This window comes from Elephantulus edwardii, unplaced genomic scaffold (assembly GCF_000299155.1).
Source record: "Elephantulus edwardii isolate Elephantulus edwardi_28Jun2011 unplaced genomic scaffold, EleEdw1.0 scaffold00059, whole genome shotgun sequence".
Lineage (NCBI taxonomy): Eukaryota > Metazoa > Chordata > Mammalia > Macroscelidea > Macroscelididae > Elephantulus > Elephantulus edwardii.
This window is the reverse complement of record NW_006399809.1, coordinates 10,477,463-10,499,547: the sequence shown is the minus strand read 5'-3', so window position 1 is coordinate 10,499,547 and position 22,085 is coordinate 10,477,463. Positions and strand designations below refer to the sequence as shown.

General features: G+C 44.8%; 1 protein-coding gene across 1 annotated transcript in view; it reads left to right on the top strand.

Annotated features, from left to right (window-relative positions):
- Positions 1–438: 438 nt before the first annotated feature.
- EEPD1 (endonuclease/exonuclease/phosphatase family domain containing 1) overlaps positions 439–22,085 on the top strand; it is a 183,550-nt gene continuing 161,903 nt past the window's right edge. Inside the window, exon 1 of the mRNA XM_006887593.1 lies at positions 439–1,322. Coding sequence (XP_006887655.1) covers positions 445–1,322 — 878 coding nt within the window. The 5' untranslated portion in view covers positions 439–444. The remainder of the gene's footprint in view (positions 1,323–22,085) is intronic.

Sequence of the window (22,085 nt, the reverse complement as noted above, 5' to 3'; positions counted from 1 at the left end):
GACCCTCAGGGCTGCCAGAATTGGAGGCGGGTTGGAAAGATGTGGTTCTGAAGAAGAAGAGGTCTCTTAACAAGAGTACAGCCTCATACCTTGTTTGGATACAGATAAAACCAGGACCTGTCCAGAGGAAAATTCACGTGGGCCAGCCAGTGCGTTTTTAGAGGTTAGGGCACAAGACCAGGACTCCTAAGAATTACTAGCTCTAGATAGGGAGTGCTTATGAAAATTGGTTCACTAATTTATTTGATTTGTGTGCTTCTTAATTTGTTTTTCAGGTTGCCAAGGCAGATAGTTTTAAATACTGGACTTGAAAGATTTGGTACTTATCTTTGGCAGCCGTTTTAGCCTCTGAATCCGGAATCATCCCCAGAGGTACATTGGGCTGATCCTTAGCCAGAGTTCTGCAGCACTGAGGTCTTATTTGGCCCCTGCGCCTGGCCCACCATGGGGAGCACCCTGGGCTGCCACCGCTCCATCCCCAGGGACCCCTCGGACCTGCCCCATAGCCGCAAGTTCAGCGCAGCCTGCAACTTCAGCAACATCCTGGTGAACCAGGAGCGACTCAACATCAACACTGCCACTGAGGAGGAGCTGATGACCTTGCCTGGGGTGACACGGATGGTGGCACGAAGCATTGTGGAATACCGAGAATACATTGGCGGCTTCAAGAAGGTGGAGGACCTGGCCCTGGTCAGTGGCGTGGGCGCCACCAAGCTGGAACAGGTCAAATTTGAGATCTGCGTGAGCAGCAAGGGCAGCTCCGCGCAGCACTCTCCCAGCTCCCTGCGCAGGGACCTGCTGACAGAGCAGCAGCCTCATCACCTGGCCACCTCCGTGCCCCTCACCCCACGGGTCAACATCAACACAGCCACTCTGGCTCAGCTCATGAGCGTGCGGGGCCTCACCGAGAAGATGGCCCTTAGCATCGTGGACTACCGCCGGGACCACGGGCCTTTCCGCAGCGTGGAGGACCTAGTGCGCATGGACGGTATTAACGCTGCCTTCCTGGACAAGATTCGGCACCAGGTGTTTGCAGAGAGGTCCAGGCCCCCATCCACGCACACCAATGGTGGTCTGACGTTCACGGCCAAGCCCCATCCCAGCCCCACCTCCCTGAGCCTGCAGAGCGAGGACCTGGACCTGCCGCCAGGAGGGCCCACGCAGATCATCTCCACGCGGCCTTCGGTTGAGGCCTTTGGAGGCATGCGGGATGGCCGGCCTGTACTGAGGTTGGCCACCTGGAACTTGCAGGGCTGTTCTGTAGAGAAGGCCAACAACCCTGGGGTGCGAGAGGTTGTGTGCATGACACTCCTGGAAAACAGGTGAGATTAGAGATCACCAAGGGTGTTGGGGGTGAGGGCAGCTCTTGTGCACCTTGCTTTTATCCATGGATGCACATAAGTGGGCTTCTTTGGGGCTCAAAGGAGAGGGCAAGGGTATTTAATCAGGTTTGTTGTTGGTTTTTTTTAAAAACCTCAGACAGGGTTTTCACCTAGGCTTTCCTGTTCCAGAATGTTTTGGAACACAGCAGCACTTGTGGGCTGCTTCTTGAACAGGATGTGTCTAAAATCTACCCATTAATTGACATTCATTTTGTTGGTGTTTGGAGGCTGTGTGGGAGTTCCTGGGTAGTAAGGATAAGAGGCCAGTGCAGTTGGCTGATACCAGAATGGTTGGAGGTTCAAGTCTCCCTAGGGTTGCCTTGGAGGAAAGGCCTTGTGGATCTAGCTCTGAAAAAAATCAGACATTGGAAACCTGATAGAGGCCATTCCTACTCCAAGACAGCTGGGCTCACCATGAATTAGAGGCAACACAAGGCAGCTAGTTTTTCTGGAGGTTGTGTCAGTGCTGTTTGGCTCACAGTACCCTATGGGGGGGGGGGGTTACACTCAATTGGGAATTTTGAGCCCAGGGAACTCTTGGGCAGTTTTGCATGAGAAGATTTAACTAGATTCTAGAGAAGATCACATTTGTTCCATCAACTGTACGTCTTTGTGTGTCTCAAAGGCCAGGTATTTGCAAACACATGCGCTGCGTATGCTTACCAAAATACTGTGAATGAATCACTCTTCGTTCTCTTCCCCTGTTTGACCCAAGGTTGATTTTAAGTCTCACCATTGCAGCATAAAATGTGTGTAATTTCCCGTTCCACGGCAAGCAACGGCCGAGCTGACTTGTGTGTGGATATTTGCCAGGTTTTCCATTTGAACCAAAGAATTGTAGAATAGACTGTTATCACAGAATGTTTCCATTATTCACACACTGCTCTCTATAGGAACTTCCGTTAAACACTGCACTCCCCCCCATCCCCCAAAGAACAGAACAATATTATTGTAGCAGTAACTCCTGCTGCTAGGCAAATAATGTACCATATACCATAATGTAATCAGCTCTTGGAAGAAAAGGAGTATTTTTAACGTTCCTTTTCAGGCCAAAAATTCTCAGGTGCTAGTCTTGAGAAATTTTCCCCCTGCCCAGCAGCTTGTTAGGACTGCTCATTGCTTTGTGGTGTGTTGATGAAGCTGGCAGGGTGGCAGTTTGGTGACATGAAAAGAGTTCTCAGTGGGGAAGCACAGTGCTTTGTGTCAAGATATCAGAATAAGCTAGTAAGGAGAAAAGCAGGTCAGAATGCTTCCCGGCCTTCTCTTGTCATCGAGGACAGAACTGGACCAGGGGAGCCCTTGAATGCTCTTCTCAGCTGGGCCTTCTGACTCCTGCAGAGTCATCAGTGAGAGCTGAACTCTATCCTGGGATGTACTTCTTGAGAGTGGTGCAATAATGGTTCTTTTCCATCCATGGCAGCATGGGTGTGTAGGATTGGAACATGAAAGAGGAAGAGAAAGGAGGGACAGCTGTTTAATGGCACTGAGGAGTTTAAAGGAGGGATACCTGTTTAAGGCCACTGAGGCGTTTTCGCTAGGCTCTGTTCGGAGAGGGCTCCTGATAGTGGCCTTGGTGTTGGAATAAGATGCTGTCGATGCACCTGTAGTGAGGACCTGATGGAATTTGGAACCACAGTTGTCCCAATGTGTATGACAGACTGCTCAGCCCTAGACCACTGACAGTGACTCTCGAAGTGTGACCAATAGAAACTGACTTAGAAACTCCTGGATTCTCTGTCAGTACACCTTGTAGGTGATGCAGAATCCTTGCATATGCTCAGCTGCTAACTGAAAGGTTGGAAGTTTGAGTCCTGTAAGAGATGCTTTGGAAGAAAGACCTGGCTCTCTACTTCTGGGGGAGGGCGGTGGAATCAGCTGTTGAACTCTCTGTGGAACACAGTTCTAAACATAGAACCACAATTTGGGATTGACTTGATGGCAACTGTTGTTGGTTTTGTTTTTTTTCTCCTTGATGATTTTGATGCACAATAAAGCTTGAGAATCACTGTACCTTGTGGCGGGGAGTACTGTGTGGAGGAGAGTCAGCTGTCCTTCTGGTTTTGTCTTAAAGAGTCCTTTTGTTTCCCGTTCTGGATTTTCTGATGAAGTCAGTGAATCCATATGGACTCTTCCAGGTGTTCTTTCTCTTTCATTGTTCTGATCACCACTGTAGTCTTGCACATCTGTGTTGTCTGGCCAGGTTTGAGGTATTCATTTTCTTGGATGCATGAATGTAAAATATAGAAAATGGGAGAGTGGGTAGGAGAATGCCAGCCCAGAGTGTCTCCTCTCTGCATCATGGGGACTGGGCAGGGGCATGGGGACACCAAGGGGGAACCCTTAATGACTCTGAACAACCTGGAGTTAGAATTTGTCCTGTTTATCCCTGTTTGCATTTCCTGGAGAGATAATGATTGGTTAAAGACATCCGGTTACTATCTTTAGATACAATGCAGGATGAGTTTACCTAGACCCAGCAGAGTAGAGCAGGGAGTGCCTGGAATAACTGGGCAGCTGACCTGCATCTCCTGCCCCGTTTCCCATACCCAGGTGACACCTGTTGTCTTGTGGACCAGTGGTTCTTTTTACCTGCTCTCAATGTATTCAGGGTTCTGGACACTCTGGCACATTGTGAGTGCCTGGTAAATACAGAATAATAGGCTTAGAGCCTAATCCCCTGCAGAGCTCTGGGGGGAGGGTGCACACAGATGGGTGGTGGGTGCCTGTGTTTCTGTGCGAGGCAACTCACAGCTGTCTGTGACAGGGGTCCTCCAAGATGCAGTGTCCCTTCTTCATGAGCTGTGGGTCTATTCAGCCTGACTCATAAACATCTCTTACATACCAATGTTCTTTTGTTGCTAAGAGGAAATACATTTTGTTTGAGCAAGAATGGGTGCAGCTAGTTTTCTGGGTGGGTCTTATTTTAGGACATACGTACACATCCAACACAAGAGCATTCTGACTCCAGGATGTGCTTTCTATATCTTTCAGTAGCGTTCACGTTCATTTGATCGCTCAGTCACTGTGGGAAGTAGATAAGGCTTGCTTTTATTAATGATTCTCCATCTATGAGTGAAGAAACCAAACTCAAAGAGGTTAAAGGCCTTGGCTCTGTCACGCAGCTCTTTGGTGACTCAGTTGGGGCTAGGTCCCAACCTTTTGACTTTGGATCCGTGCTCTAGCGGGCAGGCTGTGTTTGGTAGGCACACTACCTTACTGGCCTCTGCTTCAGGCATCCCAGACTCTGCCTAACCCAAGGTATTGCCAGAATGTGTGCCAGGCAAATTTTCTTAAATGAAATTTCATTTTAAAGAAACTCTTGGGCATTTATTTTTGCAAAGAAAATAGTTGGCTTTCCTTTCTCTGGCATTTGCTTTTGTGGGTATGTTTTCCTAGACTAAGAGGTACCTGTGTAGGAAGGGAGACAATGTCCTTGGACAGGCACGTGCAAGCTCCAAGAAATCGTATTTTGCACATTGAGCCTGAGGTGAGGTAAGCACACAGTCATCGGGAACCTCGGAGCACTGGCGGATAGCACAGAACTGATGGATTTCGTCAGGCTCCTGTGCCAGATCTCAGTCTCAGGCAGTATTTCTCCTTATTCTCAATTTATGAAGCAAGATGAAAAGAGGAATGCATCTGCCAAATTTCCTTACAAAATTTGTTGACAGTCTACATATAAAATGAAGACTTTTTCGTCTCTACTTCCTTCCTCCAGCCCTGGAGTGGTTCTATTAAATATCCTATCATTACTAAATGTATTAACCCTAGGGGAGCTGACAGATAATCCCTAAAAGAAGTAAGATTTAATGTAGCAGTTGTTTATTTTCCCCATGTCTTGTGAAGGAAATTTGACTGTCAAAGTTTTAGCCTTAAAATGATTTAGATCTGTTTTTTTGTCACCTGTCCTTATTCTCAAAGCACTGGATAGACTTGACCCTGGCAACATACAGTGATTGTGAATAAAGACAATTTAGTTTTTTAGACTTGTTGTGTTGTTGGTTGTTGTGTACCACTGAGTCAGTAAATCTCACAAGAGGAGAGTACCCACCCTTCTGCTGTGAAACAGTGCCTGGATTCGAACCGCGTGCCTTCTGAATTGTAGTGCAGCTTCTTGCCAGTAGACTACCAGCGTTCCCTAGGCTTGACTTGACTAGTATACTTAATATAGACAACAGCTTATACTGTGATTTGATTCAGTCATTGAAAAATAATGTATTTAATGCTTGCTCTATCCACTCATAAGCTAAATTCAGACATCAACTTGACCATGCTACTTAAAGTAATTGTGAATCGTTTTGAATAGTTTAGAATTCGAACAGTCTGGTAAACGTAGATTTCTGTCTTGTCCCCATATGATTTTATTATTCCATTCTGAGGGATTGAAAGCATTGGGGTGGGTGGATGAAGACAGACATAATGTTTGGGAACAAAACGCCCATCTGTGTTCTTAAAGTAGAACTTATGTAATCTGTTTTGAAAGTTGAGGAAACTGAGGCTCAGAGAGATTAAATGACATCCGTGAGGGCTTCAGAAATGTAATGTAGAGTTGGGAATTGAGCCCAGGCTGTCTTCAGTGTGTGACGGGGTTGTCTTTTCCGATAATACATGTCCTCCTGGCCCAGGCCCCTGCTCCCTCCTGGCCTGAGTCTCAGGCTGGCCAGGTATCAGTGTTTGGGAAAGGTAGGGCTTCACCTCTGGGGCCCTGTCAGACCAGGGAGGCCTCTGCACCCTTCCTGCTTTTGTTCTCCTGAAGGTCGGGGCCGGGCCAGAGGGGGAACTGATCCAAAGGGTGTCAGCACCCCCACCCGCCCCTCAAGTGGTGACTCTCTGACCTTGGGACTGACTCCAAAGCTGAGTTCCAGTTTCCTAAGCCAAGGATTGCTGGGCCATATCCAGAGAAAAAGGTGGGTGGTAAGATTCAGACTGGAGACTAATGAGAGAGGTAGAGTGAGCGAAGTGGGGCCCAGTGTGGGCATGCTTGGGATTTATTTCTCCAAAGAGAAGGAAAGGTGTTACTTTTTTGGCTGTCAAGAAATCTAGACCCGTTTTGGATTTGATATCAAAGTTTTTGGGGTATTTCATGGTATTGATTTCCCGAGGAATGTCGTTACCTTTATTATTCATTCCTTCACCCAGCATATTTGCTTGTTTTAGTTTCCACCGAGTTCAGGTTCTATAGGAGCCCTTTGGTAGTTGAGGACTCATTTGCGATCTGAGAGGTTAGTGTTTGAAACCAAAAGCCACTCTTCTGTCAGTATTTCAGCCTGAGAAACTTGCTGGGAAGTTTTACTCTGCTGTAGGGACACTGTAAATTGAACTCAATCAAATGGCAGTGGATTTGGTAAGGAGTTGCACTGCTAACCCAAAGACATGTAGTTCAAATCTGCCAGCTGCTTCACTGGTTAAAGAAGGGCAATCTCTTGTCATGTGATTTATAGCCTCTGAAAACCCATTGGAGAGTCAGCTATAAGTCAGCTCCTACACAAGAGCTGATAACCACAGCAATTCCTGTGTCAATCTCTGGTAACAAAGTGGAGAGTGAGTTAAAACCTGCTTCTCTGGACACCCATCCTAGGCAGGGAGGTAAACAAGTTAACTGTCAGTGTTCCCCGTGATGGGAAGGGTGAGGGAGGCAAATTGAGGGCAAGTCTGGTTAGATGGATAGGAAGTCAGAGAAGGCTGCAGCTGAAAGCTAGTGGCTAAGAAGGACCATAAATGGCAAATGCCGAGGCAAAGAAGAGGGCAGAGGCCCTGAGAGGTCAGGAGCTTGTTCTGGAGAGGGCCAAGGGCCACAGAGTGGAACCTGCAGTTGGATGGAGTTGTGGAAGGAGGGAGGCTCAAGTTGGTGGGGCCGCTTAAACTTTTGTTTTAACAGCAGTGAAGACCATGGAGGGTTAAAAGAGAGAGCTGATGATCTCTTACCTGGGTGGTTCTAGCTGCTGAGGGGGCTCAGACTGGGTTTTGTGAGTTGAATAAAGAAGCAATTGACAAGTCCAGATTACAAAAGATAGTGACAGGGAAGAGGTGAGGGATAGGCGGACTGGTCTGTAGTTTGGATTTTGTGACAATTAACTGGGTGGCCTGTTTGACCTTCTCTGAAGTTTCTAGAAGACTAGCTCAGACATTTAGGAGCTCCTGGGGCTGGCTCGCATGCCTCAGCATGATGTGAACGTGGTGGAACTTGCTGACCTCACTCTGTCCCTCTGCTAATGCTGTTTTCCGGACCGGAGTGGGGGGCTTGGCCCTGAAGTGGAGGGAGTAAGAAGCTGTGGTCAGCCTCCATGCAGACAAGGTGTCTGGCAAGCCCATATTTGGGGTTTCCTTTCTCCTAATGTTTTAAATTGCTGCAGATATACTTAGGTTGTTAGGTGCTGTCAAGTTGAATATGACTCATAGCGACCCGGTGAATAATAGAGCTGAACCTTGTCCTGTGCCATCCTCACAAACTCTGACACACTCAAGCCCGCTGCTACAGCTGCTACAGTCACTGCGTCAGTCCACCTGGGTGGGGATCTTCCTCTCCTTCGCTCTCCCCCCACCTTTCCAAGCATAATGGCCCTCTCCCAAGGAATAATCTCTCCTGGCAACATGCCCAAAGGATGTGAGATGAACCTTCCTCATCTTTGCTGCCCAAGGAGCACTTTGGCTGTACCTTCTCCAAGACATACGTATGAATGCCTATACAACAGTTTTTAAGTGTACATTTAGTGCTATCAGTTACATTAATCATGCCGTACAACTGTCATCTGTCACGGACGGTTTTCCATTACCATAAGCAAAACTCCACTGTTTCCCCAACAGTGTTCTTCTTTTGCCCTCATAATCTGAGAGAGTTGTGCTTCTAACCTAAAGATCACATCTCTATAGCAGTTTGAATCAATCAGCAGCAATTTGAGAGAAAGATGGGCAACCACCTCCTGTCTGAGCCTTGGAATCCCACTGGAGGATCAGCTATGAGTTGGCTCAGACTCGATGGCAATGAGGCGAACACAAAGTCAATAAACACAAATAAGCATTGATTTCTATACATTTACTTGTTCTTAGTGTTGCACATGAATGAGATGATACAGTCTGTCCTTCTGTGACTGCCTTATTTCTTCCAGCATGATGTTTTCAGAGTTCACCCATGTCATGACATGCATCAGAACTTCATTACTGGTTAAGACTGAGTGGTATTCCGTTGTGTGTAAGTAGCCATATTTGCTTTTTAGTATCAATTATGTACAGAACAAGGGCAGGGACATACTTTTGCATTGGGCAGGATTTTGATCTTTGTAGGGTCACTGTGAAGGAGAGCCAACTTGATAGCACCTAACAACAATCACATTTCTTTGGTTGGGAGCTCTGGTGGCATAGTGGTAAGGCACTGCACTGCCAACCCGTAGGCCCACAGTTCAAATGCTCCAGCTGCTCCATGGAAGAAAATGGGCAGTCTTCCCTTGTGCGATTTATTTCTCGAAAACTCACTGAAGGGTCAGATCTGGGTTGGTTCTGACTTGGTGGTACATAACATCACCACCACCAAAGCTTATAAAGCTTATAACTGAGCCACACCGAAGCACCAAATGTTGAGTTATACGCTGTCTTAGTTATCTAGGGCTGCTCTAGCAGAAATACCACAGAGTGCTTTCACGAATGGAAAATTTCTTTTCTCACAGTTTAGGAAACTTGTGACCTTAACTCCAATCCATAGCCACCCCAAGTGCAACAGATTGCCTTGCCTAATCCTTTGCCACCCTCATACTCTTCACTGTGCTTCAGTTGTTGCATGCACTATGTCAGTCCATTTCACTGAGGGTCTCCCTCTCCTTTTCCAAACATGACTTCCCCCTCCCCACACCCAGGACTGGCCCTTCCAAACAACATGCCCAAAGCTTGTGAGATAAGTCTTACCTCCCTTGCTTCCATGGAGCGTTCTGTTTACATTTCCTCCAAGCAGGTCTGTTTGTTCCTTTGGCAGTCCATGGGTTATTCAGTACTTCTCACCAGCACCACAGTTCAGAGGTTCTGGGGAAAGACTGTTTTGTCACCTCTGGAGAAAGGTCCTTGTATCTTCAGATTCTGCATTCTAGTTCCTTATAGAGCTCCATGCAGATTGGCATCTATCTCACACCTCCTCTGCTTGCTAGCTTGCTTTTTGTCTCTTTTCTATCACAAAAGAGATTGACTCAAGAATACCTTCCACTAATCCTGCTCTTAGGAGGGGCTATTCCTTGGAAAGGGATATCATGCTTGGAATAGTGGAGGCTCAGTGAAAAAGAAGCAAGAGGGCTCAAGTTTGTCAGAGGTGATGAGGATGGCACAGGCTTAGATGGGGTCGCTGGGAGTTAGACTAGGAACAACAACAATCCTGTTTTCAGGGAACTCTGGTATAGCATCCTCCTACATAGGGAGTTGCTCTGCTAATCCAAAAGCGGCACTTCTCTAGGGGTTCTAACACAAAAACTGCTCTTCAGTAGTAAGATGGGTAGTCTCCCCCTGTGTGGCTTAACAGCCTCAACAACCCTGCTGGAGGGTCAGCTGTGAGTTGGCTGGGATTCAGTGGCAGAGGAAAGACACACTGAGAAATTCCTGTCTTAGTAACATAACAATTAGGTACCAAGACAATCTGTTATCAAATGTGTTGTTGTTGTGTCCTGTCCAGTCAGAATCAGCCCATAGCTGACCCTCCTGCTAGTTTCCAGAGGCAGTAAATCACCTGAGCGAAGACTGCCCATCCTTCTCCTGTGGAGCTGTTGGTGGATTCAAACTGCATACCTTTGCATTGGCAGCAGAATTTCTTACCACTAAGACACTAGAGCTCTCTATTCCCAAATGAGATAACAACAAAAGTGTCAAGGTTAGGTTTTACATATTTTGGTAACACACAGTTTAGTTTGGGGGTATATGGACAGCTCCAGATCATGGAGTGATGAGGTGGTGGTTGTTGTCTGCCTTCAAGTTGGAACCAACCCATAGCAGACACCTCCCCCCACCCCCACCAAGTGGGTTTTCAGAGGCTGTTAGTCACACAGAAAGAGATTGCCCATCCTTCTCCCAAGGAGCAGCTGGTGAATTCGAACCACATGCTTGGGGATTGTAGCTGGTTGAAAAGAGGCAATCTGGAAAGCAGGGGTTTGTGGAAGCTGACAGGGCCCACACATCCTGAGAGGTGAGAAGTGGGAGGAGTCCAGAACAGTGTCCAGTTCTTGACACAGATGTCTGAGTGGGGCTGAAATACCCTGAGGAGAATGAGGCAGGCTTCACTACAGACAACATCTCTCACTGTCATAGAATCCAGTACATGAAGACCTCACGTAGCATCCAGCACACAATGACCTGACAGTAAGGGGTGCTTTACTACAACATGATGGATTGTTGTTATTTCATAGGTGAGGTTCTTCCTTTCTCTCACAGAATTCCTTAATAGTAATCTCCTTTAAGTCGGTTAAAATGATGCATTTCACTAGCATTAATTTGGTCATAGACACACCTACCCACATGTGGCGATTACAGATGTCAGAAAATTCCACAGCAATGATTCCTGACTTCATAATGTAAAAGGGGATGCCAGGAAATGCCCTGCTGTACCTGAATGCCCTCAACAACTATGTAGGAACCTCAGAAGCTTCCTGACCTTAGTCCTGACTAGACCAACAGACCTGATTCAGGATAATAGTTTTCATTATAGTCTTGATTGACGACTGCCAGGCAGCATTGACTTCAGCCGGACAGGAACCGTGAGCACATGTGCTCAGAGGAAATGTTTCATTATAAAAAACATCTTCACTCTCTCTACACCAACTGGTGTTTTGTGGTGCATTTCCAGTAAGCCCTTATTTCTGGTGAATTCTATTTTCGTGAGGCTAGCGGTTTTGTCTAGAAGTCACCTTGAACTCTTGACATACTGTGATTCGGCCAAGAGAATGCTGTTTGTCATGGACATATTTCAAGTTGCATGCATTTTAGGGACAGACTTAATTAACCATGTTCTCTCAAAAAACTCAATGCTTTTCAGTCAGAACCAATTCACAGCTGATTCTCCACTAGTTTTCAGAGGCTGCAAATCACACGGAAAGAGATTGCTCATCTTTCTCCCAGAGAGCAGCTGTTTGATCCAAATGACTTGCCTTAGAAATGACAGCTCATTCTCCTACCTCCTAGGCCACCAGCGCTCCCTGACCAGGCTCTAGGGATCAGTAGTCTTGGTTGCTCACCAGAAAGTAAGAAGGGCCAAATCTGAAGTACTCTATCTCACTTGTGTTAAAAGCATGGAATCGTTTACATTTTAGATTCTTTTTGTATTCTAAAATATTGATGTAATACACTAGAAAGTAAAATGCAACTTTTCTTTCAAAGGTAAAAATTTTCAAATTTGGGGCAGCCTCAAAATACCTACGTTAGATCCTCGATCTTGGACTCACTTGCTAGTCGAACAGAGGGGTCCCCTCCCCCTTTCCTTTTTGGGCAACTTCTGCAGCTTCAGGTGATTGTCCTTTTAAAATTGGCAGACTTGTCTTAAGCACATAATGTCTTAAGCCACATAGTTCTGGCCCTGCCCTTGCCCTATGGCAGTTGGCCTTGTAGTGTCCACCTAGGAAAGGGCCCTGGTGGCTCAGGGTTAAGCACCCAGCTGCTGACCAAAGAGTTGGCAGTTCAAATCCATCATCAATGCTTTAGGAGAAAAGTGTGACAGTCTATTTTAGTAAAGACTTATGTCTCAGAAACCCTATTGAGCAAGTGCGAGTCAGAAGCCACCAGTGGGCCATGTGGATTTGGTTTGGGTTTGGTAATAATATTGTACTAACAACAGTGATAATTACTGTGGGCAGGGCTCGGGCTAAGTGGCTTCACATGTGGGTATATTATTATTTCTGTTTTATAGATGCTGAAGAGATGGCTCAGGAAACTAGATAAGGTCACTTGGCTTTTAAGTGGTGGAACCTGGATTAGAACCCAGGGACTCCATAGTTTGATGACGAAAGGCTGCTCTGTTTGCTGTAATGTTTTTCCACTTATTTGTATTGTATTTGTCACCTCAACATCCACATACTAGACTCTTATTTTACTAAGTTTGCATTCCGTAGGTCATAATCTTGTATAAGTGTAACTATATACATAAACATACACACACACATATATGCCTGCGAGTACTAGAAATACGTAAATTTATCATTAAAGCCAGAAGTTAAAAGATATTTGCAAGGTAATGTGAATGCTAAATCCTATATCTGCATGACTTTTCCAGTTTTTTACAGCCAACAGCTGTTTGGATAGCAATTTCTTTAAGCAACTTCTTTCTATGGAATCTTCCCAAGGATTGAATCTTTGTTTTCTTAGAAACAGCTTCTCTTTCTGCTCTTATGTTTCACCAGTGGTTGCTGTATTTCAGGAGACTAGAGTATTGTGTCCAGTGGGCATAAACAAGTCTTGGAAAGCACAGTTGATACAGCTAAGAGCAGGCTCTACTGATAAGAGTGGAAATCTCATTTAATCCAGCTGGGGGTACTCAATGTCTTCAGCATGTTTTACAGCGGGAATGGGGACAGCGATTAGGCAATCTCTAGGATAGCGCTGGGCTAGGAGAATATAGTATTTTTCACAATACTGGCACGTGTGCCTCTGTCACAAGCCCTTGTGGCGTTGTATTAAGCACTTGGCTGCTGAACAAAGGGTGGGTGGTTCGTAATTACCAGCTGTTCTTTGAAGAAAGAGGTGTTCATCGATTTCTATAAAGATGACCACTTTGGACCCTGTATGGGGCTGTTCTGCTGTGTCCTTCAAAGTCACTGTGTGTGTCTGAGTCAACAGGCCAGCAATATGCATTTTGGCTTTTATTCTGATCTAGTTTAGAGGCAGTATTTAGGGTATATGCATGTCACAAACTACTTCTCACAGGAACTCACCTCCCATTAGTTTCTCTAGGCATTTGACTAAAAAATATGTTATATAAGCTCAACAGTTCATCATGATACTCCTTCAGACACCAGCAGCCCCCTCACCAAATTCTTGTAACATTTTAAAAGAAAAATGATAAATAGTAATGGGCTGCTGCTTACATTTTTTTTTCCTAAAATTAAAAAACCATTGGCATCAAGTCAACTCCAGCTCACAGCGGTCCATGGGTCATTAGGCTTCCCCCATTGGGTCTAAAGCTTTACAGAAACAGATTGCCTCACCTTCCCCCTTCCCCTTCAGTGGAGCAGCTGGTGGTTTTGAACCAATGGCCTTTTGGTTAGCAGCAGATTTCCTTACCACTGTACCTTCAGGGCTCTATTTTTTACTTCAGACCTGAACTAATCCGCATCTTCTTATATGAAGATAATGAGAGAGTTAAGGTGGGAGGGATTTACGCAGATGGATGGATGGGATTAAGAGATTCTTAAAATTCTGTAAGTGGTAACTCTGTCCTAGCTTCTCTCTACAGATTTGGAGATGAATTTAAAAATTTTCTTTTTTTTAAAGAAAAATACTGAGTATTTGCTGGCACGTGAAAGGGCATGAGAAACCATAATAATACACGTGCAGTTAACCCAGTTAAATGCCTGGTGAGACTGTGGGATTTGTAATCTTCTATTTTTTCAGGCGTTGCTGCTACCAGTGCTTATACTAAAATTGCAAATAGTTGTTACTTAGTGCAAGAGATTCAGCTTAAAAGTAAAAGGTACCTCTATAGTTCAAGCTTTTGAATGCATTTAAACAAAAAGAGCATTGGATAGTAAAAGATGGTTTTTAAACTGAAATACAAGACTGTAAGGTCACTTGTGACCCCTGATGACAAATAGAATATTTGTGATCCTTAAAACAGCTGTGATAATTTGATTGATTGATTATATTGTAAGAAAAAAAAGTCTTTGATTGTTACACAAATTCCTCCCCCCATCCCACCTCCAGTCCACTTTGCTATGCAACTCTTATTCTGGACTGTTGTCATGTAAATAATACCTACTCATATATTCCTTTTAAACAGTTCTTTCCCTCATCTGTTTCAATGTAATATACATTATTTATTCCCTCTTTTCTTAGCTTTCCCCCAGACCCCATGGAGGTCCTATTTTATAACAGTGGCATTATGCAGTATTTGTCTTTTTGTGACAGAGATATTTCACTCAGCATAATATCCTCCAGGGTCACCAATTTTGTATAATATTTTACAGTTTCTTGTTCAGCTTCTCTTTCCATTTGTTTGTTGATGGGCACTTGGATTATTTCCATCTTTTTGCTATTGGGAACAATGCAGCAGTAAATATGAGTGTGCATATATCTGGGTGGCAGTTATGGTTTCTTTAGGGTATATTCTCAGTAGTAGAATTGCTGGGTCAAATGGTATTTCTATTTCCAACTTTTTGAGAAAGCGCCATACTGCCTTCCATAGTGGTTGCACCTTTTATACTCCTACCAACAGTGAAAAAGGGTTCTAGTTTTTCCACAACCTCGCCAGCATTTGTTGTTTGCTGCTCTGTTGAATTTTGCTATTCTTACAGGGGTGAGATGATATCTCATAGTTGTTTTGATCTGCATCTCTCTTAGAGGTAGGAATTTTGAACATTTCTTCATGTGTTTGTTCGCCATCTGAGTATCTTCTTTGGTGAAGTGTCTGTTCATATCCTGTGCCCATTTTGCAGTTGGGCTGTTTACCTTTATCTTGTTGTGGTGGCATATGTTTCTTAGTGTCGTCTTCCAACACAAAATTCCTTCCAACCCATCCATTTAAGAAGGTGATGGATTGGACTTCTTCCACAGAGAGAACTGATCACAATTTCAACCAAATGTTGTTCAGTTTAGAGAAGGAAAAGTGCTTACTCCTACAGATGAGATGGTTAAAAAAAATTGCCCAGAAGTTTTGCTTTTGGATGTTTGTGAGGAACGTGGCTCCTCTAAGCTTGCCCTCGCTAGATCGTGATCACAGTGTACCTGTTTCCCAGACCTGCATGACAGTGACTGGAGAACATCTGGAGGGCATAGAGGTCTGGCTTTCTAGGTAGGCCACAGTAGGTGTTGACAAGCTCCCAGGGGCTGGGAATTCTTCCCCTTTTACCTCACTCTTAAAAACTTGCTACACCTGGGTTTTCTTCTGACACAACTGCAATGACCTGAGCTTTTACCTCCCAAGATTAAAGTGTGCATTTCACCAAGTGCCCTGAGTGCTCTTGGCAAACTGGTAATACTGACATATGAGCTTGCCAAACCCTCGATACTAATTTCATGGCCCCATTCCCTCACAGTTGGTACTCAAAGGTGAGGTGCAAAGCGACCTCTATGAAGCCAGCTCAGGGTTGACTTCCTACATCTGTGTTGATAAGTGCCCCTCCTGTTGGTGCTCTTATTGCCCCCCCCCCATCGGCATTTATTTCATGCCGTAACAGTCACTTCATTATTATGTGCAATTGCAGCATTTCCTCCTGGATTGAGGGTTTCCTAAGAACAGGGCATCTGTACAAATAGCATAGTCTGAGCAAAGTAGCACTCAGGCCTTTACAGAATGAATGGATACTCAGTAACATTTATTGCCGTTTGAAATGAGGATGAGAAATGAGAGATATCATCGCTGATGTCAGATGAACCTAGACTGAAAGCAGAGAACATAAGATGTTTACTTATGCTTTATTCACTATGTAAAGACATTGAACTGTGTGAATCATAACAAATCATGACTAGCCTTGTAAAGATGAACTCAAGAACCCTTAATTGTGCTCATGAAGTACATGTACACAGACCAAGAGATAGTCATTTGAACAGAGTAAGAGGATATTGCCTGGTTTAAAATTGAGAAGAATTTGTGTTGGGTTTGTATCATTTCATACTTACTTAGTCTGTCAACTGAGCAAATAATCTGAGAAGCTGTACTGTATGAAGAAGAGTATGGCATCAGGAAAGGAGAAAGATTCATTAACAACCTGTAGTACCCAGGTGACACTACCTTGCTTGCTAAAAGTGAAGACAATTGAAGTATTTACTAAAGGTGATAAGACTTCAGTATAGATCACACCTCAACATAGAGAAGACAGAAATCCTTACTAATTGACCAGTAAGCAATATTAGGGTAAGTGAAGAATATATGGGTGCTTTCCAGTATTTTCATTTTACTTGACTATGTAGTCAACATCTGTGTAAGTAGCAGTCAGGAAATTATTTAGTGCATTGGGAAAACCTGCTGCAAATGAACTCCTTAAGGTAGTCAAGAGTAAAATCACTAAAGTGTGCCTGACCTGAGCCATGATAGTTTCAATCCTCTTACGTGCAGGTAATGAATAAGGAAAACTGAAGAAAAATTGATGCCTTTGTATATGGTATTGGTGAAAAATATTGAATATATCTACCATTACTGCAACACTCAAAAGCTGAATCTTTCTTGGAAGAAATAACAACCAACCTACAAGCAGGAACAGTGAGGTGTGTCCCATGTACACTGGTCACTCTATTGGGAGGGACTCATCCCTCGAGAAGGACATAATGCTTGGTAGGTGGAGAGTCAGCCGGATAAGAAAGCCCCTCCATGGGATAGACTGACCCATTGGCTGCCATAGTGGGCTCAGATATGGCCACGGTGCTGAGGATGGTGCAGGACCAAGCAGTGCTGCTCTGTTGCTCTTGGGTTGTTTGTTATGAGCCAGAACTGTCTCTAGGGCATGTAGCAACAAGAGCAATGAACTAAAACGTGATAATAGTGGTACTGAATCAGGACTGGACAGCGTTTGCTCTGCTGTACAGAGGTGCCACTTTGAGAACCAGCTTGATGGCATCTAAGGGTGTTTGCTGCCACCTCCTTTATGTCTGTTTGTCCTGTCATGGTGGCGTGTGCTGCTGTGATACTAAAAGCTACACCACCAGCATTTTAAATGCCAGCAGGATCACCCATGGTGGATGGGTTTCAGTGGAGAAAAAAGGTCTGGCAGTCCAAAAATCAGCCGATGAAAACCCAGTGGATCACAGAATCTTGTCCTTGACTTTAATGCTCATACTTTGGAGCCATAAGGAGGAGCTATATGTTAGCATCATGTTTGGCTAAGCGGAAGACAATTGAAGACAGGAGAAAGACTCAGTGGGTTCATTTGATCCAATGGCCATAACAACGAGCACAAACATACCAAGAATTATGAAGCTGATACAGGACCAGGCAGCACTTCATTCTTCTGCACATCATGTCACCTTGAGTTACAGGAGACTTGACAGCAGGTACTTTCTCCCAAGAGTTGTTGCTGTGCCTTTTATAGTCATTAACTAATGGAATGGTGCACACCATCTTGATGAAATTGGTGTCTCTATTTTACACATAAGGAAACTCTTCTTAGGGAACATAAGTGAGTCTTCTGGTTTGTGAAGGTGGAGCAGAAATTAAAGAATTGCCCAGAGCTCAGGAGATTCAGATGCAGAGAATTTACAAACTTTCAGATGGGAAGGGGTGGTTATGAAAGGGAACAGTTTCTTGGTATTTTTGTATCTAGAAATGTTGAAGAGAGGCAAGTTCCACTGAGGAGATAAAGGCCCTGCGTGTTGCAAGGAGGGACAAGTTCTTGGAGAGGGACGTCATGCTCGGGAGGGTGGAGGGACAATAGAAGAAGACCCTCGATGAGGTGAATTGATTCAGTGACTGGGGTAATGGGGGTAGGTGTGTCAGAGACAGTGAGGTTGGCACAGGATAGAGCAAGGTTTAGGGCTGTTGTACATAGGGTCGCTATGAGTTGCAGGCGACTCGAAGGCACATAATAATAACATATGCCCTGGAGTGCTTGGGATGGGATACCATTTCCGAGGTGAGTAGTGTTTTCTTGTTTGTTTGTTAGTTTCTTTTAAGGATCTAATTTCACAGCAAAAATCCACTGCTTTTGAGTCCCCCCTTTAAAGGTGTCTTCCCCTAGGCAATGATTACCCTTTCCTGAAGAAAATGACTCATTTTTCTCCCACCAAATGGCTGGTGGATTTGAACCACTGACCTTTTGCTTAGTAGCTCAACACATAATGCACTACACCACAAGAGCTTCTCAAAATCTAATTCTGTACTATTAAATATACCTTGAACCAAAGTCCAGTCCCTCAGGCTGGAGAGACTGGTGTGCTGCAGCCATCAGGTTCCACCCTTGTACTCAGGCTGCCTATGTGAATCACCTGTTTGCATCGATGCCATGAAGTGGGTTTGAGGACAGGGTGCAGGAGGGTTGTGTATCCCTTGTTTGGATGATGAGGGGCCGCTGGCCATCTGGGTTCTCCATACCTGCACCCACCCTGTCCTGCTGCTTTCTATGGTGGCTCTGTGCAGCCTTTGTCTGTGTTTCCACCTGTCCCAAGCACAGTGTGCCAAGCCCTGATTGGCTACAATGAATTCTGCTCAGGCCCTGCCACAGACCGATCCAGAGCAAGGACACAGTTTCAGTTATTTATTTTCCAATTACTAGGTCAAACTCAATCACTGAATTCTTAGCCTTGGTTTATAATGTTATTATATAAGTAGGATCAAAAGTAACATTTTTGGACTATTAAATGAGGGGTGCTGAGGCTTGCATTCACTTCTGGAAATGTCACAAGACCTGTGACATGGGTCACAAGACCTATGCTCGGACTTTTAGACTACACTGTCATCATTTCTGCCTGTCCTCTGTGTGTGCATTATTTAAGGAACCCTGATGGCATGTCCATCAGTTGAACTCAAAGACCATCCACTTCAGGCATTTTGAACACCCCAGCAGCTCTGTGAGACAAAAATGGGCAGTCTTCTCTTATGTATCTACATTCTCAGAAAACCCACAAGACGGTCAGCTGTAAGTCACTGGTCAACTATGTGTCGCTTGCAATTTGAGATGGCATAGCATGTACTGGATCACATTGCTCAAAGGTCAGCAGTTCAAGTCCACCAGCAACATCACTCAATGAGTCTCCTCCTGTAAGTGACTTACAGCCTCAGAAATACAAGGGAAGGTCACCAAGTGGGTGAGAATGGACTCCATGTATTGTCTTTTTTGTGTTTTGCTGTGTTAATTAAATGGGTGTGTGATCTGTGAGAAAAGAAAGATTGCCTTTTCTTCCTAGAAGAAAAGTTTGTGGAAGCTCTGCTGAAGCCTTGTTAGCATCTTAGCCATGTGCAGGCCTTCATTGACACATAGATGGTGGTTACACATGAGGTAGGTTGGCTGAGAAGCAAAACCAGCTTCAATCTCCAAGCCCCAAGTAGATGCTTAGATCCTTCCCCCACCACGTGTCACTGCATATTACTTTCTTGGGGACATAATGCCTCTATATTTCACTGGAATGGATGTTTGCCATTCTTACAGATGCCTCCACTCCCACTCCCTGCCTTTCTGTATTGGAGAAACTTGGTGGGCAGCAGAATCCGCCCCCCCCCTGCTCTCTGGGGAGACTTTATTAGAATAAAGTGTTCCTTTTTTATACAGGGAAACATTTAACATGAAAAAATAGATGGTATATTTGGCTCAAGATCATGCTAACTTGATACATGACTCTATTATAAGTGCAGTTGCAAATAAACTGAGAATGCCTAACAGCAGAATAAATCATTGTCAGGGAGGAAAAAGAGGTGGGAGGGGAAAAGCATATGGTGTAAAGTATGTTCAACCTAAAAATAAAGCTGCCTGCTTCTTCTCAGGAGCTCTTGGCTACTTTGAATGTCTTCAGTGGAAGGAAAAAAATAATAACTCCAAAATAATTAAGTAAGTTTGTACTTAAGATGTTATTGCATAAATATTTCTCGACCATGAGTGGTTAGCTGGGGCTGAGGGTAGGAATAGGAACAGGCCACACACAGGTACAAGGAGATTTTAGTGGATGACTAAAATGTTCCAAAACTGAATTTGATAATGACTGCCTAACTATAGTTATTAAAATTCATCAAACTGTGCACTGGCAATTGATGAAGTTTATGGTGTGTGAAATGTACTTCAGTAAACTTATTAAGGAGTTACTGTGTCTCTGCTTTTGATGACATCTTAGGTGACTTAGCAGCATTTATATCTTGTCCCAGATGCCGCATTATTGCTTTCTGAATGAAAACGAGTCATCTAAGCCATGATAATGCACCTACCTTAGAAGGTACTGAGGTGATGAGCTGAATTCACCAGTGTGAAGTACTTGTAGTAGTACCTGCTTTCTGCTTTTTATTGCTGCCACCACTGCCACTACCATTGCACCATTCTCCTTCTCCTCAAGTTAGCACTATTTCCTTCTATGTGCCTTTACCCCAGGCATGTTGCAGGAGCCTCCGGGCCTTCCTGCTGCAATCAGAATGCAGCTTTTGAGATGTTCCTACAGTCCTTTGACGGAATCCACACTCCCAGCCTAACAGGGAGACCTCCCTCACCTTGGCCTGGTCTTCGTCTCCTGCCTTATCTCCCACCTCCCCAGCCAGCTCTCGGCTCTTGTGCTCCTGCCAGGTAGAATTCTCCCTTTTCACCTTTGGAGTGCTGCTTGAGTAGGTCTTCATTCCTTTTCCTCCCACTAAGCCCTGCTGGTCTTTTGAGCACCAGCGTTCTGGCAGGTCATGAAGAAGCCCTCCTGGAGTGATGATGTGGTTAGTTTGCTGTCGAGTCAGCTTTGACTCATGGTAAACCAAAATATAGAACGAAGCACTGCTGAGTTCTAGGCCATCTTCATGCTCTGTCCACTGCTATGGCCTCTGTGTATTTTAAGTATCTTCCAACCTATTGTTGTTATATACCCATGAGGCCTTCTGTGAATAATAAAATCTTTCAACCTAGGAGGTTTCTTTTCCAGTGCCATAGTGGTAAAGAATTGTGCTGCCAATGGAAAGGTATGCAGTTCTAATCCACAAGCTGCTTCACAGGAAAAAAGATGGGCAGTTTCTTCCCTTTGAAAACCCTCTGGAGGATCAGATATGGTTCAGTTCTGACTCATTCGTACATAACAACAACATCATCATATTGGATAAAGGGAGCTCTGGTGACCTAGTGGGTAAGGAATTGTACTGCCAATCCAACGGCAATCAGTTCAAATCTACCAGCAGTTCTGCAGCAGAAAGATTAGCAGTACCTTCCTGTGCATTTTACAGCCTCTGAAAACCCTCTGGAGGGTCAGCTATGAATTGATTCCAACTCTGGCATAGAACAACAATGTATTAGGTAAAAACTCATAGGGTTTTCCTTGGCGAGCTTTCAGAATCCGTTGTCAACTCTTTCATCCTAAGTCTGGATGGTCCCCTGAACTCTGTTTGGCCTGTGTGACCCTGCTGTTTTGGAAGTTCCAGTGGCAGAGCTTCTTGCATCAGAGAAGCAGCCATGGGATAACCACGTGGCAGAGGGCTAATGGGGACCTATGTTAGTCTTTTTGATTTCTGCCCTATCCCCACCCCCACCAGTGTCTGCAACAGTTGGCACAAGCGTAACAGTTGTGAGCACAGCACAAGAGTTCTAGGGTGTTTTGTTCTGTTGTACGAGGGGTCTCCATGAATGCCAGCCTAATGGCACCCAACAACAACGCATCTCTCCCGGGATTGCTGTTACTGTAATTCCTCGTGTGCCTATCGCACACTCCGGGGCGAGGGGCATGTGCTTCTGCTGGCACTGACATTAGCCTTTGCATAGAGCCTGGGACAAGTTCCACAGCGCCGTGGATGGTGACCCTCAACACCGGGTGAGGGGTTACTTCCCTATTTTAAATGCCCAGCAGAAATAGCTTGATATTCGCACAATGGAATACTATGCTGCATTAAAAAACAAGGAACTCATGCAATATTATTCAAAATGGTTGACTCTG